The sequence below is a fragment of the Bombina bombina genome, chromosome 6 (genome assembly GCF_027579735.1).
Source record: "Bombina bombina isolate aBomBom1 chromosome 6, aBomBom1.pri, whole genome shotgun sequence".
NCBI classification, from domain to species: Eukaryota; Metazoa; Chordata; class Amphibia; order Anura; family Bombinatoridae; genus Bombina; species Bombina bombina.
The window spans coordinates 619,666,351-619,691,710 of record NC_069504.1 but is presented as its reverse complement, the minus strand read 5'-3'; the positions used below and the strand labels follow the sequence as shown (position 1 = coordinate 619,691,710).

At 40.7% G+C, this 25,360-nt stretch overlaps 1 protein-coding gene across 4 annotated transcripts in view; it reads left to right on the top strand.

The window, feature by feature from the left end:
* Positions 1 to 25,360, top strand: part of CHD2 (chromodomain helicase DNA binding protein 2) — a 1,035,232-nt gene that overhangs the window by 504,253 nt on the left and 505,619 nt on the right. For all 4 annotated transcript variants that reach the window (XM_053717628.1, XM_053717629.1, XM_053717630.1 and 1 more), the window contains one exon: positions 3,068 to 3,258. In XM_053717628.1, coding sequence (XP_053573603.1) covers positions 3,068 to 3,258 — 191 coding nt within the window. The remainder of the gene's footprint in view (positions 1 to 3,067; positions 3,259 to 25,360) is intronic.

Here is a 25,360-nt window from a genome sequence, read left to right as displayed (position 1 = left end):
TAACTATTTAATAACTTCCTAGTTAAAATAAGTACAAATTTACCTGTAAAATAAAACCTAACCTAAGTTACAATTACACCGAACACTACACTATAATTAAATTAATTCCCTAAATTAACTACAATTACAATTAAATTAAATAAACTTAAGTACGAAAAAAACAAACACCAAATTACAGAAAATAAAAAAAAAATTACAAGTTTTTTAAACTAATTACACCTAATCTAATCCCCCTAATAAAATAAACCCCCCCAAAATAATAAAAATCCATACCCTATACTAAATTACAAATAGCCCTTAAAAGGGCTTTTTGCGGGGCATTGCCCCAAAGTAATCGGCTCTTTTACCTGTAAAAAAAAATACAATACCCCCCCAACATTAAAACCCACCACCCACACACCAAACCTTACTCTAATACCCACCCAATACCCCCTTAATAAAACATAACACTAACCCCTTGAAGATCACACTACCTTGAGACGTCTTCACCCAGCCGGACACAAGTGGTCCTCCAGACGGGCAGAAGTCTTCATCCTATCTGGGCAGAAGAGGACCTCCAGACGGGCAGAAGTCTTCATCCAGGCGGCATCTTCATCCATCCAGAGCGGAGCGGGTCCATCTTGAAGTCAACCGACGTGGAGCATCCTCTTCTTCCGACTACTCCCGACGAATGAAAGTTCCTTTAAATGACGTCATCCAAGATGGCGTCCCTTGAATTCCAATTGGCTGATAGGATTCTATCAACCAATCGGAATTAAGGTAGGAAAAATCCTATTGGCTGATGCAATCAGCCAATAGAATTGAAGTTCAATCCTATTGGCTGTTCCAATCAGGCTCGCTAGACCTCGCTGAATGCGGAGAGCAATACGCTCTCCGTATTCAGCATTGCACCAGCAGTTCTTTTGAGCTGCTGGGGCAACGCCGCCAGGGGGGTGTCAATCAACCCAATCGTACTCGATCGGGTTGAATTGCAGCGATGTCTGTCCACCTGCTCAGAGCTGGCGGACAGGTTATGGAGCAGTGGTCTTCATCGGAGCTCTATTAATGAGCCCCCTGATCTTCCAATGTGCGATAGGTACAAATTTTATTGTTTTTCATCACCTTCAAACGGAAGGGGAATACCCGCCTGTATGCTATTTTGATCATCTCCCATTTTAAATGCTTGTTGCTTTTTTGCGGCCGTCAGGATCCTTTCCTTGTCAGCAAATCTATGGAATCTCATGATTACATCTCATGGTGGTTCACTACCCCTCGGAGGTGGTCTAAGGGCTCTGTGAGCTCTGTCGAGTGGTAGGTCAGGTAATTGAGAATTGCTCAATAATTTACTGAATAAACTTTGAAGATATGGGTTGAGGCTGTCCGCTTTTTTTTTTTTGGGGATACCCCTAATACGTAGATTTTGTTGTCTACCTCTATTATCGAGGTCTTCTATTTTAGTGTGTAGGAAAGCTATTTCTGATTCCTGAGCGTTAATTTGAGTAAATCCAAATTGGATGTTTGTGATTCAGCTTGTTCCTCTAAATAAGCAACTCTGCCTCCTAATTCATCTACATCTTTTTTCACCTCTGAGAGGCTCTTCTTAATTATTTGACTCACTTGCTGAAAGAATTGTGTAAAGTTTACTCTAGTTGGCAAATACTTTAGATCTGATCTTGTGATTGGGGCCTCTGACTCAACCCTTTGAGACTCCCTTGTATCCTCATGGTGTTGGGATGGCGATTGATCCTCTAGATTAGATGTATGTAAGGCTCTAAAGTAGGAGTTCATTTTTGACCCAGAAGATGATGGGTGCTTTGTTCCCTTTTCTGGTTTCTGTGCTCTTTTACAAGCCATGCTTATGCTAATGCAGACCTGTGGCTCCAGGGAAGTGCTCCCCTCCACATGCTGTTGAAGAGATCTGCATTTATATGGATCTAATTTCAGCTTATTATAATGTGACAGGCCCTAATCTACCTGTTACAATTCACAGGAACAGCCACTTAGAGTGTAGGGCCTCTTTTCTCCAAGCCAATCCTAGCGTGTGCTGCAGTGAAGTCTGCGTATGCAGTCAAAATGGCGATTAGCTATTATTTTATCTCTTGCTGCGTAGTGAGTTCTGGATAGTACTGTTTGGGCCCCTAGTTTTATACTGAGTTCTTTCCACTTCAAAAACAATTTCTTATAATAAATGGCCTGTCTATTTGTCGTTGCCCAGTTATATTTTAGTCCCAGTTTTAGGATCTACTTTTATATCTTATCTCTGACGATTAGCTGCAGAGCCTGTGACTCCCACTTACGACTACCTGTAAGAACGCTGTGTGGCTTCTTATGCCTGGCCGAGTCAGGTCTCTCACGTTGATTCCACATTTACCTTTCCTGCGTGGGAGAAACAGCTCCAGGCCTGCTCTTACTTCGGCCGTCTGTAGTGTATGGGTTGGGAGACCAGCTAAGTCCGTTGCTTGGGCGCTTTCACCTTTTTGCTAATTTCTAAGCCCTTGATGGCCGCCTCTGCATTTGAGTTTTTTTACCACTAGAGGGCGTTAGTTCATGTGTTTCATATAGATAACACTGTGCTCATTGGATTGGCCCAGCCAGAGCCCATGCCTGAATCCAATTCAAGATCTGAGGAGGTCTCTGCACAGGAGATGCCCTCGCATTTTGACAGATTTAGAGTGTTTTTGCAAAGAAGAGTGGGCGAATCTTGCCAAGTCAAGATGTGCCATGCTGAAAAACTCATACCCAAAAAGACTGAGTGCTGTAATAAAATCAAAAAGTGCTTCAATAAAGTATTAGTTTAAGGGTGTTCACACTTATGCAACCATATTATTTTATTTTTTATTTCCCTTTACCTAAAAAGATTTCAGTTTGTTTTTCAATTGAGTTGTACAGTTTATAGGTCATATTTAAGGTGCAAAAAGTTCTGAAATGATTTATCTTTGTCTCATTTTTTTTACATCACAGAAACATGACATTTTAACAGGGGTGTGTAGACTTTTTATATCCACTGTTGGTGGAATGTTGAATATACTTGCATTACTGATTTTTATTGCTTGTCATGAACTTACAGCATAAACTTTTCCTGTTGCAGGTTGTCCTGAGCAGTATTAACTGGGCTTTCCTCGGAGTTGATGAAGCCCATCGTTTAAAAAATGATGATTCCTTGCTCTATAAAACGCTCATAGATTTCAAGTCTAACCACAGACTACTAATCACTGGAACACCCTTACAGAACTCTCTTAAGGAACTGTGGTCACTTCTACACTTCATTATGCCTGAGAAGTAAGATCTTTTTTTTTTTTTTTAATCTCTCATTGTGCTTCATTTAAATGTAATTTGTATATGCTTATTATACTTTAGTACTTGAGCATGGCATTGCAAAATATATGTATACAGAATGTTTTGAATTGATTTAAAAAATACATCTAAGGGATCTGGGAGGGGGTGGGGGGGTTGCTCTTTGGCTGGGGGGAAGCTACACTACAGAAAAAAATAATAAAATATAAAAAAAGCAGTTTTTTTTTTTAGTAAACTGGGTACTGGCAGACAGCTGACAGTACCCAAGATGGCTACCAATAAGGTAAAGGGGGAGGGTTAGAGAGCTGTTTGGGGGGGGGGGATCAGGGAGGTTGGGGGCTAATTTTTTTAAAAATACCTTTTATTTTAGTGCTGACAGACTTTCTGCTAGTACTTAAAGGGACATTAAACCCAACATTTTTCTTTTATGATTCAGACAGAGAATACAATTTTAAACAAAATTCCAATTGACTTCTATCATCTAATTTGCTTCAATATTTAGCTATCCTTTGTTAAAGAAATAGCAATGCACATGGATGAGCCAATCACATGAGGCAAATATGTGCAGCCACCAATCAGAATCTACTGAGCCTATCTAGATATGCTTTTCAGGAAGGAATATCAAGAGAATGAAGCAAATTAGATAACAGAAGTATATTAGAAAGTTGTTTAAAATTGTATTCTCTATCTGAATCATGAAAGAGAAAATTTGGGTTTAATGTCCCTTTAAGATGGTGGGGACAATTGTGGGGTGGGGGAGGGAAGAGAGCGGTTTGGGAGGAATCAGGGGGTGTGATGTGTCAGGTGGGAGGCTGATCTCTAAATTAAAGCTAAAATTAACCCTGCAAGCTCCCTACAAGCTACCTAATTAACCCCTTCACTGCTAGACATAATTCACGTGTGATGCGCAGCGGTATTTAGCGGCCTTCTAATTACCAAAAAGCAACGCCATATATGTCTGCTATTTCATAACAAAGGGGATCCCAGAGAAGCGTTTACAACCATTTATGCCATAATTGCACAAGTTATTTGCAAATAATTTCAGTGAGAAACCTAAAGTTTGTGAAAAAATTTGTGAAAAAGTGAACAATTTTTTTTATTTGATCTCATTTAGCGGGGAAATGGTGGCATGAAATATACCAAAATGGGCCTAGATCAATACTTTGGGATGTCTTCTAAAATATATATATATATATATATATACACATGTCAAGGGATATTCAGGGATTCCCGAAAGATATCAGTGTCCCAATGTAACTAGCGCTAATTTTGAAAAAAAGTGGTTTGGAAATAGCAAAGTGCTACTTGTACTTATTGCCCTATAACTTGCAAAAAAAGCAAAGAACATGTAAACATTGGGTATTTCTAAACTCAGGACAAAATTTAGAAACTATTTAGCATGGGTGTTTATTGGTGGTTGTAGATGTGTAACAGATTTTAAGGGTCAAAGTTAGAAAAAGTGTGTTTTTTTTCCATATTTTCCTCATATTTTATAATTTTTTTATAGTAAATTATAAGATATGATGAAAATAATGGTATCTTTAGAAAGTCCATTTAATGGCGAGAAAAACGGTATATAATATGTGTGGTTACAGTAAATGAGTAAGAGGAAAATTACAGCTAAACACAAACACCACAGAAATGTAGAAATAGCCCTGGTCCTTAAGGGAAAGAAATTGAAAAATGGCCTTGTCCTTAAGGGGTTAAATAGAAGTTCACACAAAACTATTGTTTCTTCAAACTAATTCAGTGTCCATGAATTTTTCTCTTTGCAAAGTCCAGGGATCCTTAAGCAGAGGTAGTGGATGCTCTAGTAGTTCCTTGGTCATTTCAACCTGCTTATCTGTTTTCTCCTCTGGTTCTTTTTTTTCAGAGTGATTTTTAAGATGACACTAGAAAAGTAATTTGTAATCCTGATTGCCCTATCGTCGTGTTACAGGATTTGGCATTAAGATCTGGTTCAAATGTACAGTTATTTGCCTTGACCTCTACCTCTGCGGTCAAATTTTTTGCCTCTAGGTCCTTTTTTTCCAGTCCGAATCTTTAGTCTCTAATGCTTCATGGCATGGAAATTGAACTAGTTCAGAGACAAAGGTTTCTCAGAAAACTTGTCTCTAGGAAAATTTATCACAGAGTTTGGAAAACTTACATTGATGTATAGATCATTATTTTTTTTGACATTCTTATAGAATCCCTCAAATTGTTCAGTCTTTACAGGATGGTTTAGCTATTTATCTGCTAATTACCTGACAGAACAGATATCTGCTCTTTCCTTTTATTTCTCGGTAGGTTGCTAGTCTTCCTGGTTCGAATGAAACCTGTTATTAAGCCTATTTCTCCTTCTAGGAGTTTTAACCTAGTGTTAAAGGATTTTGCAGGCTCTTCTAATGTATAATGTATTAGACATTAGACTGTTTTCTTGGAAAGTGTCTTATGCTTCTCTTCTGCTAAAAGAGGTTTTGTATTGTCTGCTCTCTTGTGAGTCTCCTTACCTGATATTCTTCCAGAATAAGGCTGTTTTGCAGATTACTTTTTTTGTTGTTTCCTCACACAATATTAGTAGGGAGATTTAGTCCCTCTCTGTGTCCAGGTCCTAAGAATGCGTTCAGTGAAAGTTCAGTGAATTTTTAGGAAAGGTCAGAAGGCCTACGCTATTTCTTTAGCCTCTTTTCTTCCTAATGGGAAAGAGTCCACAGCCGCATTCATTACTCTTTGGAAATAAGAACCTGGCCATCAGGAGGAGGCAAAGACACCCCAGCCAAAGACTTAAATACTCCTCCCACTTCCCTCATCCCCCAGTCATTCTCTGCCTTTCGTCCCAGGAGGTTGGCAGAGAAGTGTCAGAATTTGTTTTGTCTCTTATGGAGGGTTCTACTCTTCGCAATGGGACAGGAGTTTAAGTAGCCCATTAAGCTTCTCAACTTGAGGGCCTGGGTGAACGTTAGAGTCCGGAGATGCAGGGGGAGCTTCCATTTGCGACACCATCCCGACTCATATTAACAGCTCCTTTAGCAATCGGCGTTGATGAGTTTAGCTGTCTGCTTTTTATACTCAAGTCCATGTCAGCAGCGAAGCTACTAACCTGTCACACGTGAAGGGCCGTGTTCCTGTTCCACGGCGTAGATTTTGGTAAGATCTTTTCATTTTTTTATATAATGTTAACACAGAAGACAGGGTATGGCACCTCTTATCTTTATAGAATCAAAGGTTAATTTCTCCTTATGGGGATTATTGAACAGGGGGGAATAATAATCTTATATGTTTATTTGATTTTATGCTACTTTATGTGTGAGATGTTAGGCTCATAGGCTGTTATGGAATATACAGGTTTCACTTTCACTTTGAGAGCTATGCAGCTTGGCGCGCTTTCTCTCATAGCAGGGACAGTCCTGCATTGTGCACTATGTGATTCATTCCCTCTTTCCTGACCGGACTCTCTGGGTCATAGGAGGTGGTGAGTGCCCCAGCCATTGGGGTATAAGGGTCCTGTTTTTTTAATAAAAGAAGATGTTTTATTTCTCTAGTTCTCCGGTTATTGCACTAGCGATGGAGAATTCTGTTACTTTAGAGGGCACTCCCTCTATTCCTAAAGAGTAATTTCTGTTTATATAGTGAGGAGGCCCTAGTTCCCCCTCTCAATTATGTTCCATATGCCTTGATAATGTGATAATATCAAACATGTTTGATACCATGGAGCCGTCCACCTCTGAGGAATTGTCGTCCAGTGAGGTGCATACCCCACATTGTTATCTCTATACACATGCAGTTTTCCCGTAGCATTGCAAATCCTCCATCTGGAGGGGGCCTTTTTTGTTTTTCTCCAGACGTTACTGCGCAGTTCAAACAGCGGTGTCTGCGGCTTTAATGCTTTAATGCTAAGCGCAAGTGAAGGGTTACATATTGCACTCCTTCCCAGAGTACATCAAATACATTGGTTTTTACATGGTTTTAACGGATAGGGTTATCAGAGGATGAAGTTCTTTCTGAGACTTCAGAGTATGAACTTTCTGGGTCGGAGTCTGCTGCCTCTTAACCTCCAGCTGCGGAGGGACCAGACTTTAGTTTTAGGAATTTGCGCTTCTTCTAAAGGAAGTTTTTGGCGAATTCAGGGGTTCCAGGGGTCATATTGCCTGATCAACCTTTATTTCCTAAATTGAATTGAATTTGAGGAGAGGGTGGTGCCTTCCCTTCCCTTCCCCTGTTGTCCCGGGTATTCCACCTCGGACTGTACAGTTCCCTGCGGGTCCGACTGTCCCTGAGTGTTGCGCTTTCCGTTACAGAATTGCGCGCCTTCACGTGTTACTCAGACATGTTTTTTCAGTTATTGAACGACTTTATCCTAATCGGATACAATAATACTCAGTCTGCTCTTCGAATTGCGCACCTCATTAGACATGTGGGGATGATGTAATCTTCTGATTGTCCATGTATTTAGATCTTTTTCCATTTTTTTTGTGGAAGATCAGGGCTCCGTTTGGCTGGTCCTGCGGTAGGCCTGTTTCTTTTGGGTTAACCTACAGGTTGCCTTGTATTTTATTTTCATCCGATAGGATGTCCTGTCTGTTTTCCTTCTTCCCCTCTGAGGGAGGATTTATGCGGCTTGGCGGTTAGGACCCGGATTGCAGGCTGGTCCTGTTTGGGTTCAGTTCTGTCTGGTAGCTGTTAGAACACGTGGCACCACTTTGCTTGGATGGTCTGGTAGAGGTACCGAGTGCTGATGTTATCCTCTGTGTTCAACTAAGCATTCTAGTGGACCAGTGGGTCCGTGAGGCAGAAAGGATTGTCTCAGTCCTTTTAGCCTTCAATTTGGATGACTGGGTCAGTGAAGTTCTGCTGCGTCTCTCTCTTGTGTCTGGGGTTGTCAGACCCTAGTGCTCCTTCCCATATAGTGGAGAGTTGGTGGGCTTGCACCCTCTTGCCACCGAGTTGGGCAGTTTGGCCTTTTTTCTTTTGAGGCCCTTGGAATTGTCCTTCTGGACTTAGTTCTCAGCAGCTAGTAGTTTATTGGGTAGTTCAGCTGCCTTGCAGCGGGTGGGTTGCAGAATGTGACCAGCTGCAGCTATTGCACATTGACTGTGTCTTGCTGTTTTTTATGCGACCTTTTGGGCTCTAGTGTTATTGTACGACTTAATGCCTTAGCTCCTTTGGAGCAATTGGACTTTGGCAGGGGGTGGTCTCTTCCTTGGATTCGGGACTTGCGGGTTATCTCGTTATTTGGGTTGATCTAGATATTGCATGGATATCTCTCTGTGGTCTGTTTTTTTTTTATATCAGACGGGGTGTTAAGTTCTCAGATATTGTTTGTTTAAACAATTGGGGACTCAGATCTGTTTTCTCCCTGGTGCTTCCGGTTGCTGAGGCTTCGCTCAGTGGTTTCCTTTGTGGAGTTTTTTGGCTCTAGGGCTTGTTCGGGGTTCCCCAGTTCCTGGAAACTTGGGCTATGTCCTTTTACTTGGATTAATTGGCCAGGTTGTCTGTGTGCTGATGCTCATTGGGCTGGACTTACGCCTTTATGGTCGGTTTCCCTTAATCAGCTTGCTGTGGTAACCTTATGGATTCACTGCTCTGCAGGTGTATGGGGTTGCAGTGTCTCTGCTGCAGCTATTGCACATTGGATGTGTGTTAGCAAACTAATTTCCTTAGGGGGATTACTTCCAAGTTCATCTGCGTTGGAGATTGATCTCTCCTTTAGCCTGTGGCTTTATGTCTTGTGGGCAGGTGCTCTGCCTTTTTGGCCCCATCCCTTTCATTAGGATGGTGGACTTATTCTCTTTCTTATGGAGGTGTGGTCCTTTTTCTAGGGATACTCTTGAATTCAGGAGGTTGGAACTGAGAGTTAACCTTTCAGAGACAGGAGTCTTGCTGGCTCCGTGTCGAGACTATTGTGGGCCTTTTGTTAGTGTCCTTTGGGTCTACGGCCTTGTCGTCTGTTTCTAAGGAGTCAGGTTGACATAGTAGCTAGCTCCCTGGGCTTGCAAGCAGAAGGTCCAGGGTTACCATACACCTTCGGGTTCTGGGTGTAACCTTTCTCTCTTGGGGGTGCAGTGGGCCTCGTTGAGGTTATGTGCTTCCCCTTTTGGAGCCCTGTGTGTAGATCTGGCGGCTTAGATTGCCTAGAGTGTGCCCTCTGTCTGGGAGTTTTCTTTTGCAATCTGTTCTCTTGCTGGCCGCTTTTTACTTCTCAGCAAGTATTCTTCTGTGCCGTCCTGATGATGGCTGCGTGTTCTTGACTCAGGGTCTGTTACATATTCTTTTTTGTCTGAATACTTTAGTATTCTTAGTCCTGACGATGTGAGGACTCAGTCTTCAGTTGTCTTTCGGTGCTTTGCACAATGTTAAGAGAAGGGTGTCTCTGCTTAGATGCCCGGTCCTAAACCTCTGGTTTCTGCTTGGTCTGGGCGTAGCCTCCCCTTGTCTATCAGGATCCATTTGGATCTTTGTGAGCTGGGCTCATTATTGGAGGTTTTCCTTTTATGGATTTTGTGGTGACCTTTCGGTTTCCCCTTGGTTCTTCCTTGCCTTATCCCTTGGTGAGTTTAAGCTGCTGTTCCCCTCTTTAGTGAGGGGTGAGCGGTGAGGGACCGACTGTTGGGCGACGGTGTTTCCTGGAGGACTGTTGGCTCAGTTGAGTCCAATTTTTGCGGTCTCTAGCTAGGTTTCTGGACTATCTGCTGGTCAGTGTCCTTGGGGCCTTTCCTTTTTAAAGTTTTCTCGGCTTCGGACGAAGCAGTTTTTTTTTTTGGGTAGTGGTTTCAGGCTTGGTGCTCTCAGAATGGGCTTCCTATTGTACCCTCCCGTTTTTGCATTGTGTCCTCTTTAGCTTGGGTATGGTTTTCCGAAAAGTAATGAATGCGGCTGTGGACTCTTTCCCGTTAGGAAGAAAACATAAATTATGCTTACCTGATTATTTCATTTTCTTCTGTGGGACCACTGCCCCCCGCCCATTTTTTTTTTATGTGGGGCATCTTAGTTGTGTTCTTCTGGCACTTTTTCACCCTGATATTTCTTCTACTGTTCTTTATTCCTCGGCAGAATGACTGGGGGATGAGGGAAGTGGGAAGAGTATTTAAGCTTTTGGCTGGGGTGTCTTTGCCTCCTCCTGGTGGCCAGGTTCTTATTTCCCAAAAGTAACGAATGCGGCTGTGGACTCTTTCCCATGGAAGAAAATTAAATTATCAGGTAAGCATAATTTATGTTTTATTGAAACTTTTGATTCACAAGGCTTATTTGGAAGTGGGTCAGCCTCCACCACAGCGGGTTATGGCTCATTTTACTAGGTCAGTTGCCACTTCTAGAGTTTTCAAGAATGAGGCTTTAGTTGATCAAATTTGCAAGGCAGCCACTTGGTCTTCTTTGCATACCTTTGCTCAAATTTACCATTTTTGATTCTTCTTAAGCAGCCTTTGGTAGCAAGGTCCTTAGGGCAGTTGTTTCAGTTTACTGATTATGCCTGTTTTTTGAGTTTATTGTTAGAGTTTCTTCTTTTGGGTTGTGTGAAAAAGTTTTTTTTTTTAATCCCTCCCTTTATGGTTACTTGTGGACTTCCGCAGCTTGGGTATTTAGTTTCCATGAGGTGGATTGTAGACTCTTACCACCTATATGAAAGAAAACATAATTTATACTTACCTGATACATTTATTTATTTTGTGGTGACGAGAGTCCACAAGCCCCCCACCCTTTTCTTGGGTTTGATTTGTTTTTAGCACATCTTTTTTTCCTGCTCATTTTTGGCTCTTATTCCTTTTTAACCTCATTACTTGGCTATATGTTAGACTAAGGTATTTGGGGGGGGGGGGGGGGGGGTTATAGGACTTTGCCTCCTCCTAGTGGTAGGAATGTAATTTCCATGAGTAATGGATCATGTACTCTCGCCACCATAAAATAAATTAATTTATAAGGTAAGTATAAATTATGTTTTTCTTCAGGAACATGGATGGAAAATAAATGTCCCCAAAAGTTCCTCATCAGTCACAAGGGTAGTTTTTCTGGGAGTGATAAAAAAAACCTTTCTTCAAATGCGCTTGATTCTCACAGATTCTCTCAGAACCAAATATCAGAGACTGCCTGTCATTCCCTACAGATGACTTATTCTTCCTCTGTAGCGCAATATATGGAAGTAGTTGGTCTTATAGTGGCAGCGTCAGATGCAGTACCTTTTGCTTGCTTTCATCTTCGTCCTCTCCAATAGTCCATGCTTCAACCGTGGTCAAAGGGTTGTTTCCAACTGGAACAGCAGTTAGAGCTCAGTTCTTCAATCAAACTCTCTCTCTTATGGATGCAAGTCTGATTGGGTTGGAGCTCTGTTTTGTAGTCCCAGAAGTCGCAAGGAGTATGGTTTCCTCAGGAGGCAAGGTTACCTATCAACATCCTAGAACTTTGTGCAATTCTTCGGGCCATTCAGTCTTAACCCCTTTTTAAACAGAAAAAATTAATTTGGTTCCAGTCAGACGTCACTGCCATGGCTTACATCAATCATCAGAGAGGGTCTCAAAGGTATCTCACATTCTGTCTTGGGCAAAGGAAAACACTCCATCCTTTCAACCATTTACATCCCATGAGTGAACAATTGGGAAGAAAATTACCTAAGTCATCAGTCTGTCCATCCAGAAGAATGGTCTCTTCATCAGGATGTGTTCAATCAATTAGTTCTGAGGTGGAGTCTTTCAGAATTAAATCTATCAGAATTAGATCTATTGGCGTCCAAATTGAACCACAAACTTCTGGTTTATTGCTCCAGGTCAAGAGATCCAAGAGCTCACATGATTGATGCTCTAGCCTGTCCTTGGAACTTACAGCTGGCCTATTTTATTCTTCTAACAAGAGTCATTGCCAGAATCAAACAGGAAAGATGTGCTTTCTCAACTACTCTTGTTTCATTTGGATCTCAAATCTCTGAATTTGACGGCATGGAGATTGAATGCCAAGTTCTCAAAAACAGGCTTCTCATATTCCGCCTGTCATGCAGAAGATTTACCTTTTAACCTATGCATACTCATAAAGTACATAAAGTTATTGTCATGGAAGGTTCTCTTTCTTCTAGCCATTTCTTCCTCTAGAAGAGTTTCAGAATTATCAGCTCTGCTTTCTGATCACCCCTTCTTGGTTTTTCATCAAGATAAAGCAGTCATATGATTTTCTTTTGAAGGTAGTGTCTACGGAAAATATTAATCAGGAAGATGTTGTTCTTCACTGTGCCCAGATCCTTATAACTCTTTGGAATGGCTACTACACAATTCGGATGTAGTCAGGACCATACTTCTTTTAAGGACCCCTTAGATTGGAAGTTAGAATCCTTCCTTAGAAGGGGCTTTCTACATACTGGTTTATATTATCGCATTCCTTTAGCTATTCTTACCAGGAGGGCCCTGTGGTTTAAATCCTGGAATGCTGATATGGTGGCAAAATCGAGATTGTTTCTTTCCTTTCAAGGAAATAAGTTATTTGGGTCTAAATTAGATTCAATTATTTCTACTATTACTGGGGGTAAAGGAACTTTTCTTCCTCAAGACAGGAAGTCTAAAGAAAAATCAAAAGCTCCTAATTGTTTGTTTCTTTCGTCAAAATAAACATCCTAAAACTGACATCTCTGTTCAAAAGCAAGGTTCCTCTAGTTCAGTCTGGAGACCTAACGCTAATTGGAATAAGTCCAAACAGAGTAAGAAGTCTGTTGCCGCCTCCAAAACCACATGGAGGTGCGGCCCCCGACCCATTAGTCCTGGTAGGGTTAGATTAAACTTCTTTCAGGAGGCTTTGGTTTAGTCTGTTCCAGATCCCTGGGTTCAGAATATTATTTTTCAGGGGTATCAAATTAGTTTCAGAACAAGGCCTCCCAGAGGAAGGTTTTTTTTTTCTGTCCAATGTCCTGTAAAAGCTTAAGATTTTTGTTCAATCTGTCTCAGATATGGGAGTAATTGTTCCAGTAATTGTTCCAGTTTATTTGCAGGAATAGGGGATGAGATTTTATTCAAATCTCTTTATTTTTCCAAAGAAAGAAGGCACTTTCAGACCATTTTTGGATCTGAAAATTCTAAACAAGTTTATAAGGATTTCTTTCATGTAATTAGCAAGAGTCCATGAGCTAGTGACGTATGGGATATACATTCCTACCAGGAGGGGCAAAGTTTTCCAAACCTTAAAATGCCTATAAATACACCCCTCACCATACCCACAATTTAGTTTTACAAACTTTGCCTCCCATGGAGGTGGTGAAGTAAGTTTGTGCTAGATTCTATGTTGATATGCGCTTCGCAGCAGGCTGAAGCCCGGTTTTCCTCTCAGAGTGCAGTGAATGTCAGAGGGATGTGAAGAGAGTATTGCCTATTTGAATACAATGATCTTCCTCTAGGGGATCTATTTCATAGGTTCTCTGTTATCGGTCGTAGAGATTTCTTCTCCTACCACCCTTTTCAGATCGACGATATACTCTTATATACCATTACCTCTACTGATTCTCGTTTCAGTTCTGGTTTGGCTATCTACTTTATGTAGATGAGTGTCTTGGGGTAAGTAAGTCTTATTTCTATTTATGACACTCAAAGCTATAGTTGGGCACTTTATATGTAAAGTTCTAAATATATGTGTTTAAACTTATATTTGCCATGATTCAGGATAATCAGTATTCCTTCATTCAGACTGTCAGTTTCATTATTTGGGATAATGCATATGAATAAATATTTTTTTCTTACCTTAAAAATTTTCAATTGATTTTTTTTCCCTGCGGGTTGTTAGGCTCGCGGGGGCAGAAAATGATTCAATTTATTGTGTCATTTTTGGCGCAAACTTTTTGGGCGCAAAATTTTGTCATTTCCGGCGCTGTAGTTGACGCCGGAAGTTTGTTCTGTCATTTTTTTGATGCATGTGTGTTTAGACGTTTTTTTGCGCCAAAAAACGTGGGAGTTGTACTTGGCGCCAATAATGTGGGCGTCATACTTGGCGCCAAAAATGTGGGCGTCATACTTGTTCCACTTTTTCTCACATTATTTAAGTCTCACTTTTTTGTTGCTTCTGGTTGCTAGAGGCTTGTTTATTTTGCATTTTTTCCCATTCCTGAAACTGTCATTTAAGGAATTTGATAATTTTGCTTTATATGTTGTTTTTTTCTATTACATATTGCAAGATATTTCATACACTGTTCCTGGATCAAGAAATGCTGAGGGATTCCTGTTGACTGATATCAGTCCTACCAAAGCTAAGTTCATTTATTTTAATGTTATGAATGTTTATCTTTAGCTATGGTTTGTAATAAGTTATCATGATAAACTTTTACATGCAGAATCCATTAGTATTTATGCTTTATATATTGCTATTCTTTTTATATCTTATGTACAAGATATACTTAGAAATTTATAAGAATATTTTTCTGATTCTATTTTTAAGGCTTTGTCTGACATCCCGCCTTCTAATAAAATTTTTAGGTCTTTTTCAAACTTCTTTTTTAGTTGATGAAGTTTCAAATGACCAACAACATAATGAATTATCCTTCTCTGATGGTGTTTTTTCTCATTCAGAATTTTTCTTCATCAGATATTGACACTAACAAATCTACTTTTTTATTTTTTAATAGAGTACATTTGTTCTTTGTTCAATAGGTGTTGATTATTTTGGATATTGAAGTAACTAGTTCTTTTGATTTTAAAGACTAGCTAACATTTAAATTCTGCTTATTTATCTTCTGTGGTTTCTTCAGAGGTTTTTTTCCAGTTCCTGATACTAGGGAATGGAATAGGCTGAGAATTTTCTTTTAGTCCTTCTTTAAGGTTTTTAAATTGTATTCTTTGCCGGCAGTTAGTTTTCAGTTTTGAGGAAAGATTCCCAAGTTAATGGGGCTATCTCTACTCCTGCTAAATATACTATTATTCTTATAGCAAATGGTATTTATTTTTTTTCCTTCAGATGGTCGTATCTTATTTAAGGAAAATTATTTTCAGGTATTTTTTCTTAGACCTGTAATTTATTTGGCTGATGTTGCAATTGCTTCATCTTTCTGGTTGGATACTTTAAGATCAAGTATCGGATTATGATTTGTTTAGCATTGTTAAAAGGACAAAATCTGCTACTCATTTGAAGTTCAGACTAAGTGCTATTGCATTGTCTTGTTATCTTGCATTTGTTGATTGTGCAAGTCCAGTGTGTTGACTGGTCCTTTAACTTGATTAACATGCTAATAATTTCATTTGTGTTGTCATTTTATCAAATATTTTCGCAAATGAGGTTTAATCTATGTCTTTAGCTATTTTAGCTAGAAGAACTTTGTGATTTCAATCTTGGAATGCTAATTTGATTTCTAAAATCCATATTTCTTTTTTTCCAAGATAATCTATTATTTGATCATAATTGGATTCAATTCTTTAAAGGGACAGTATACACTCATTTTCATATAACTGCATGTAATAGACACTACTATAAAGAATAATATGCACAGATACTGATATAAAAATTCAGTATAAAACCGTTTAAAAACTTACTTAGAAGCTGTCAGTTTACCTCTGTTGAAAAGGTAGCTGGAAAGCCCACTGCAAGTGGCAAATAAGACACTCCCCCCCTCCCCCTTCTTTTGCATATGAAAAGACCCTTTACACAAACAGGAGCAAGCTGGAGTAGGTAGTCGAGCGTATTCACATAAAACTTTGGGGCTTGGTTAGGAATCTGAAAATCAGAGCAATGTTATTTAAAAATAAGCAAAACTATACATTAATTTAAAAAAAAACTTTATGGGCTATATAAATAGATTATCTACAAAACATTTATGCAAAGAAAAAATGAGTGTATAATGTCCCTTTAACTGTTACTCTGGGCTTCAAGATTGAGTTCTAAGACTAAAACTTAAAGCTTATATTAGTTCTCTGTTCTTACTAAGGAATGGAATCCTGAATTCTTCCCCAAGTAACATGTTTATAATTGGAAGTTTTTTTCTTCATTCAATTAAGCCTTTTAAAAGTTCAAAGTCAGCTCCCCAAGTTTGCATTTGGTAAGGGGCAGGTTAAGACTTTTTTGAAATTTGTTTGGTTCTATTCGGTCCAAACTTCTTAGACTTTGGGTACAGAATAGGTTTACAAGTAAAACCATCTGTGAGAAGTCTTTTTTCTCTATCATATTCCAGCTATTCCAGTAAGAGTAACACTTTCCTGAAATGTGTTTCAGACCTATATGTTTTGGGTACTGGTGAAGTGCGGCTGGTCACCCGTTGGGGCCCAAGCGCTGCTCAGACCTGGAGTTTTCTGGGGTATTTATTCCAGTTTCATTTTAGGAACTGGGTTTTGGGGTTTTATTCAAGACTATTCATTGTTCCAAAGATAGAAAATCTTTTTTGAACTGTCATATAAGTGTACCATCTTTTAGAATGGTGTTTATATGGTCTATTCTGCCTTTTTGGTCAGTGATGGCATTATTTGTTTACAATAAATACAATAGATGCATATCTTCATTTTCTGTTTTCATTCAGATTATTTTTATTTTCTGAGATTCTCTTTTTTTTTTGTCAAGCATTACTAATTTGTTGCTTTTCCTTCTGGTCTAGCAACAGCTCTAAGAATCTTTTCAAGGTTCTCAGTGTTCATTATTTGGACGGTATTGTGGTACTGGCTCAGTCTTTTTGTTCTGCGGAATCTCATACGATTCAACTTTGTTGTTTCTTCAAGACATGGTTAGAGGATCTTTTTATCAAAAGCTCCTTGATTCCTCACACAAGGGTCACCTTTTTTTAGGTTTCCAGATAGATTGTGTCAATGTTTTTGTCTCTAACAGACAAGTGACAAGTTTATTGGGTTCCGTTTGTCGGAACCTTCAGTCTCTATTTCTCCAACATAGGTGTGTCCGGTCCACGGCGTCATCCTTACTTGTGGGATATTCTCTTCCCCAACAGGAAATGGCAAAGAGCCCAGCAAAGCTGGTCACATGATCCCTCCTAGGCTCCGCCTACCCCAGTCATTCTCTTTGCCGTTGTACAGGCAACATCTCCACGGAGATGGCTTAGAGTTTTTTAGTGTTTAACTGTAGTTTTTATTATTCAATCAAGAGTTTGTTATTTTAAAATAGTGCTGGTATGTACTATTTACTCAGAAACAGAAAAGAGATGAAGATTTCTGTTTGTATGAGGAAAATGATTTTAGCACCGTAACTAAAATCCATGGCTGTTCCACACAGGACTGTTGAGAGCAATTAACTTCAGTTGGGGGAACAGTGTGCAGTCTCTTACTGCTTGAGGTATGACACATTCTAACAAGACGATGTAATGCTGGAAGCTGTCATTTTCCCTATGGGATCCGGTAAGCCATGTTTATTAAGATAGTAAATAAGGGCTTCACAAGGGCTTATTAAGACTGTAGACTTTTTCTGGGCTAAATCGATTCATTATTAACACATATTTAGCCTTGAGGAATCATTTATTCTGGGTACTTTGATATGATTATATCGGCAGGCACTGTTTTAGACACCTTATTCTTTAGGGGCTTTCCCTAATCATAGTCAGAGCCTCATTTTCGCGCCGGTATGGCGCACTTGTTTTTGAGGACAGCATGGCATGCAGCTGCATGTGTGTGGAGCTCTGATACATAGAAAAGTCTTTCTGAAGGCATCATTTGGTATCGTATTCCCCTTTGGGCTTGGTTGGGTCTCAGCAAAGCAGATTCCAGGGACTGTAAAGGGGTTAAATATAAAAACGGCTCCGGTTCCGTTATTTTAAGGGTTAAAGCTTCCAAATTTGGTGTGCAATACTTTTAAGGCTTTAAGACACTGTGGTGAAATTTTGGTGAATTTTGAACAATTCCTTCATACTTTTTCGCAATTGCAATAATAAAGTGTGTTTAGTTTAAAATTTAAAGTGACAGTAACGGTTTTATTTTAAAACGTTTTTTGTGCTTTGTTATCAAGTTTATGCCTGTTTAACATGTCTGAACTACCAGATAGATTGTGTTCTGACTGTGGGGAAACCAAGGTTCCTTCTCATTTAACTATATGTTTTTTATGTCATAAAATTTTTTAGTAAAAATGATGCCCAAGATGATTCCTCAAGTGAGGGGAGTAAGCATGGTACTGCATCATCCCCTCCTTCGTCTACACCAGTCTTGCCCATACAGGAGGCCCCTAGTACATCTAGTGCGCCAATACTCCTTACTATGCAACATTTAACGGCTGTAATGGATAATTCTATCAAAAACATTTTAGCCAATATGCCCACTTATCAGCGAAAGCGCGACTGCTCTGTTTTAGAAAATTCTGTAGAGCATGAGAGCGCTGATGATATGGTTTCCGAAGGGCCCCTACACCAGTCTGAGGGGGCCAGGGAGGTTTTGTCTGAGGGAGAAATTTCAGATTCAGGAAACATTTCTCAACAAGCTGAACCTGATGTGATTACTTTTAAATTTAAGTTGGAACATCTCCGCGCTCTGCTTAAGGAGGTGTTATCCAATTTGGATGATTGTGATTATCTGGTCATTCCAGAACCACTATGTAAAATGGAAAAGTTCTTAGAGGCCCCGGGGCCCCCCGAAGCTTTTCCTATATCCAAGCGGGTGGCGTACATTGTTAGTAAAGAATGGGACAGGCCCGGTATACCTTTAGTACCTCCCCCCATATTTATAAAATTGTTTTCCTATAGTCGACCCCAGAAAGGACTGATGGCAGACAGTCCCCAAGGTCGAGGGGGCGGTTTCTACTCTACACAAGCGCGCCACTATACCCATAGAAGATAGTTGTGCTTTCCAAGATCCTATGGATAAAAAATTAGAAGGTCTGCTAAAGATGTTTGTTCAGCAAGGTTCCCTTCTACAACCAATTGCATGCATTGTCCCTGTCACTGCAGCCGCGTGTTTCTAGTTTGATGAGCTAGGAAAGGCGATTATTAGTAATTCTTCTTCTTATGAGGAGATTATGGACAGAATTCGTGCTCTTAAATTGGCTAATTCTTTCACCCTAGACGCCACCTTGCAATTGGCTAGGTTAGCGGCGAAAAAATTCTGGGTTTGCTATTGTGGCGCAGAGCGCTTTGGTTAAAATCTTGGGCAGCGGATGCGTCTTCCAAGAACAAATTGCTTGACATTCCTTTCAAGGGGAAAACACTCTTTGGCCCTGACTTGAAAGAGATTATCTCTGATATCACTGGGGGCAAGGGCCACGCCCTTCCTCAGGATAGGTCTTTTCAAGACCAAAAATAAACCTAAGTTTCGTCCCTTTCGCAGAAACGGATCAGCCCCAAGGGCTACGTCCTCTAAGCAGGAAGGTAATACTTCTCAAGCCAATCCAGCCTGGAGACCTATGCAAGGCTGGAGCAAAGGAAAGCAGGCCAGGAAACCTGCCACTGCTACCAAGACAGCATGAAATGCGGGCCCCCGATCCGGGACCGGATCTGGTGGGGGGCAGACTCTCTCTCTTCGCTCAGGCTTGGGAAAGAGATGTTCTGGATCCTTGGGCGCTAGAAATAGTCTCCCAAGGTTATTCTCTGGAGTTCAAGGGGCTTCCTCCAAGGGGGAGGTTCCACAGGTCTCAGTTGTCTTCAGACCACATAAGAAGACAGGCATTCTTACATTGGGTAGAAGACCTGCTAAAAATGGGAGTGATTCATCCTGTTCCATTAGGAGAACAAGGGATGGGGTTCTACTCCAATCTGTTCATAGTTCCCAAAAAAGAGGGAACGTTCAGACCAATCTTAGATCTCAAGATCTTGAACAAGTTTCTCAAGGTTCCATCGTTCAAGATGGAAACCATTCGAACACTTCTTCCTTCCATCCAGGAAGGTCAATTCATGACCAAGGTGGATTTCAAGGATGCGTATCTACATATTCCTATCCACAAGGAACATCATCGGTTCCTAAGGTTTGCATTCCTGGACAAGCATTTCCAGTTCGTGGCATTTTCTTTCGGATTAGCCACTGCTCCTAGGATTTTCTCATAGGTACTAGGGTCCCTTCTGGCGGTGCTAAGACCAAGGGGCATTGCTGTAGTACCTTACTTGGACGACATTCTGATTCGAGCGTCGTCCCTTCCTCAAGTAAAGGCTCACACGGACATTGTCCTGGCCTTTCTCAGATCTCACGGATGGAAAGGGAACGTGGAAAAGAGTTCTCTATCTCCGTCAACGAGGGTTCCCTTCTTGGGAACTATAATAGACTCCTTAGAAATGAGGATTTTTCTGACAGAAGCCAGAAAAACAAAACTTCTAGACTCTTGTCGGATACTTCATTCCGTTCCTCTTCCTTCCATAGCGCAGTGCATGGAAGTGATAGGTTTGATGGTAGCGGCAATGGACATAGTTCCTTTTGTGCGCATTCATCTAAGACCATTACAACTGTTCATGCTCAGTCAGTGGAATGGGGACTATTCAGACTTGTCTCCGAAGATACAAGTAAATCAGAGGACCAGAGACTCATTCCGTTGGTGGCTGTCCCTGGACAACCTGTCACAAGGGATGACCTTCCGCAGACCAGAGTGGGTCATTGTCACGACCGACGCCAGTCTGATGGGCTGGGGCGCGGTCTGGGGATCCCTGAAAGCTCAGGGTCTTTGGTCTCGGGTAGAATCTCTTCTACCGATAAATATTCTGGAACTGAGAGCGATATTCAATGCTCTCAAAGCTTGGCCTCAGCTAGCGAGGGCCAAGTTCATACATCAACCATCAGGGGGGAACAAGGAGTTCCCTAGCGATGGAAGAAGTGACCAAAATCATTCTATGGGCGGAGTCTCACTCCTGCCACCTGTCTGCTATCCACATCCCAGGAGTGGAAAATTGGGAAGCGGATTTTCTGAGTCGTCAGACATTGCATCCGGGGGAGTGGGAACTCCATCCGGAAATCTTTGCCCAAGTCACTCAACCGTGGGGCATTCCAGACATGGATCTGATGGCCTCTCGTCAGAACTTCAGAGTTCCTTACTACGGGTACAGATCCAGGGATCCCAAGGCGGCTCTAGTGGATGCACTAGTAGCACCTTGGACCTTCAAACTAGCTTATGTGTTCCTGCCGTTTCCTCTCATCCCCAGGCTGGTAGCCAGGATCAATCAGGAGAGGGCGTCGGTGATTTTGATAGCTCCTGCGTGGCCACGCAGGACTTGGTATGCAGATCTGGTGAATATGTCATCGGCTCCACCATGGAAGCTACCTTTGAGAGACCTTCTTGTTCTAGGTCCGTTCGACCCACTCCAGCTGACTGCTTGGAGATTGAACGCTTGATTCTCAGATTCTGTTATTAATACTCTTGTTCAGGCCTGAAAGCCTGTAACCAGAAAAATTACCACATAATTTGGTATATCTGTTGGTGTGAATCTGCAGGATTCCCTTGGGACAAGGTTAAGATTCCTAAGAGTCTATCCTTCCTTCGAGAAGGATCGGAAAAAGGATTATCTGCAAGTTCCTTGATGGGACAGATTTCTGCCTTGTCTGTGTTACTTCACAAAAAGCTGGCAGCTGTGCCAGATGTTCTAGCCTTTGTTCAGGCTCTGGTTAGAATCAAGCCTGTTTACAAAATTTTGACTCCTCCTTGGAGTCTCAACCTAGTTCTTTCAGTTCTTCAGGGGGTTCCGTTTGAACCCTTACATTCCGTTGATATTAAGTTATTATCTTGGAAAGTTTTGTTTTTGGTTGCAATTTCTTCTGCTAGAAGAGTTTCAGAATTATCTGCTCTGCAGTGTTCTTCTCCTTATCTGGTGTTCCATGCAGATAAGGTGGTTTTGCGTACTAAACCTGGTTTTCTTCCAAAAGTTGTTTCTAACAAAAACATTAACCAGGAGATAGTTGTGCCTTCTTTGTGTCCTAATCCAGTTTCAAAGAAGGAACGTTTGTTGCACAACTTGGATGTAGTTCGTGCTCTCAAATTTTACTTAGCAGCTACTAAGGATTTCAGACAAACTTTGTCTTTGTTTGTTGTTTATTCTGGTAAAGGGAGAGGTCAAAAAGCAACTTCTACCTCTCTCTCCTTCTGGATTAAAAGCATTATCCGATTGGCTTATGAGACTGCCGGACGGCAGCCTCCTGAAAGAATCACAGCTCACTCCACTAGGGCTGTGGCTTCCACATGGGCCTTCAAGAACGAGGCTTCTGTTGATCAGATATGTAAGGCAGCGACTTGGTCTTCACTGCACACTTTTTCTAAATTTTACAAATTTGATACTTTTGCTTCTTCTGAGGCTATTTTTGGGAGAAAGGTTTTGCAAGCCGTGGTGCCTTCCATTTAGGTGACCTGATTTGCTCCCTCCCTTCATCCGTGTCCTAAAGCTTTGGTATTGGTTCCCACAAGTAAGGATGACGCCGTGGACCGGACACACCTATGTTGGAGAAAACAGAATTTATGTTTACCTGATAAATTACTTTCTCCAACGGTGTGTCCGGTCCACGGCCCGCCCTGGTTTTTTTAATCAGGTCTGATAATTTATTTTCTTTAACTACAGTCACCACGGTAACATATGGTTTCTCCTATGCAAATATTCCTCCTTAACGTCGGTCGAATGACTGGGGTAGGCGGAGCCTAGGAGGGATCATGTGACCAGCTTTGCTGGGCTCTTTGCCATTTCCTGTTGGGGAAGAGAATATCCCACAAGTAAGGATGACGCCGTGGACCGGACACACCGTTGGAGAAAGTAATTTATCAGGTAAACATAAATTCTGTTTTCCTTCAAGTTGCTATATATGCATGGAAGTTTAAGGTTTCATGGCTGCAGCATTGGATTCGATTCCCTTTGCTCATTTCATAGGAAAACTTTCCAGTTTTTTATGCTGAATAATGGTGCAGGGATTCTAGGATATCACTTTTTATATCTTTGAATCCTAATGTTTAACTATCTTTGATTCAGTGGTTAAGATCACCATCATTTAGTTCTACAGGTCTCTTCGGTTCTTTCAACCTGGACCATGATCTCTACAGATGCGAGTCTTTTAGGTTGGGAGGCTGTCTGAGGATCTCTGTCAGCACAAGGGGTTTGGAAATCTCAGGAGGCGAGATTACCATTTGATATTTTGGAACTCTGTGCATTCTCAGAGTTCTTCAGTTTGGTTTCTTTTTGAAGAAGAGACGTTTATTGTTTTTTCAGACAGACAATGTCACAACTGTGGCCTATGTTAATCATCAGGGTGGGACTATCAGTCTTTAGGCTGTGACAGAAGTATCTCGGATATTTGCTTGGGCTAAATCCAGCTCCTATCTAATTCTGTGGTCTTTTTCCCAGGTGTAGACAATTGGGAAGCGGTTTATCTCTGTTAATCAAGCTTTACATCCGGGAGAATGGTCTCTTTACCCAGATATGTTTTTCAATTTTTCAGATGTGAGAGTTTCCAGAAATAGATCTGATGGCATCTCATCTAAACAAGGAACTTCCCAGGGTCCTATTCAGGTCCGGGGATCCTCAGGCGGAAGTAGTGTATGCATTAACACTTCCTTGGAATTATCAATCTGCCTATATTTTTTCATCTCTGGCTCTTCTTTTTAGAGTGATTTTCTAAATCTTCAGAGAGCAATATTTGGTGTGGCTGGTGGCTCCAGCATGGCCACACAGGTTTTGGTATATGGTTCTTGTTCGGATGTCCAGTTGCCAATCTTGGTTACTTCCTTTAAGGCCAGACCTTATATCTTAACATTCATTTTTTTCATCAGGAATTCAAATTATTAATTTGATGGTATGAAAATGTTTAGTACTTAGTCATAGAAGTTCCTCTGACTCAGTGGTTAATACTATGTTGCAGGCTCGTAAATCTGTGTCTAGTAGGTTTTATTATCGAGTTTGGAAGATTTACATCTCATGATGCTCTTCTTATGAATTCTCTTGGCATTCTTTTAGAATTCCTAGGATTTTATAATTTCTTCATAAGGTTTTGTCTGCATGTTCCTTGAAAGGACAAATCTCTGCTTTTTCTGTGCTGTTTCACAGTAAGAATTGCTAAATCTTTCTGATATTTATTGTTTTGTTCAGGCTTTGGTTCGTATCAAGCCTGTCATTAAGCCAATTTCTCCTCGGAGTCTTATTTTGGTTCTGAAGTCTTTACAGACTCTTCTGTTTGAGCATATGCTTTATGTGGACATTAATTACTTTCATGGAAAGTATTGTTCTTTTTAGACATCTCTTCAGCTAGAACAGTTTTTGAATTATCTGTTCTTTCTTGTGAATCTCCTTTTCTTTCATGTAATTAGCAAGAGTCCATGAGCTAGTGACGTATGGGATATACATTCCTACCAGGAGGGGCAAAGTTTCCCAAACCTCAAAATGCCTATAAATACACCCCTCACCACACCCACAAATCAGTTTTACAAACTTTGCCTCCCATGGAGGTGGTGAAGTAAGTTTGTGCTAGATTCTTCATTGATATGCGCTTCGCAGTAGGCTGGAGCCTGGTTTTCCTCTCAGTGTGCAGTGAATGTCAGAGGGATGTGAAGAGAGTATTGCCTATTTGAATTCAATGATCTCCTTCTACGGGGTCTATTTCATAGGTTCTCTGTTATCGGTCGTAGAGATTCATCTCTTACCTCCCTTTTCAGATCGACGATATACTCTTATATATACCATTACCTCTACTGATTCTCGTTTCAGTACTGGTTTGGCTTTCTACTACATGTAGATGAGTGTCCTGGGGTAAGTAAGTCTTATTTTTGTGACACTCTAAGCTATGGTTGGGCACTTTTATATAAAGTGCTAAATATATGTGTTTAAACATTTATTTGCCTTGATTCAGGATGTTCAACATTCCTTATTTCAGACAGTCAGTTTCATTATTTGGGATAATGCATTTGAATAATCAATTTTTTCTTACCTTAAAATTTGACTTTTTTCCCTGTGGGCTGTTAGGCTCGTGGGGGCTGAAAATGCTTCATTTTATTGCGTCATTCTTGGCGCTGACTTTTTTGGCGCAAAAATTTTGTTATTTCCGGCGTCATACTTGTCGCCGGAAGTTGCGTCATTTTTTTGACGTTTTTGCGCCAAAGATGTCGGCGTTACCGGATGTGTCTTTTTTGGCGCTAAAAAATATGGGCGTCATTATTGTCTCCACATTATTTAAGTCTCATTGTTTATTGCTTCTGGTTGCTAGAAGCTTGTTCATTGGCATTTTTTTCCCATTCCTGAAACTGTCTTTTAAGGAATTTGATCAATTTTGCTTTATATGTTGTTTTTTCT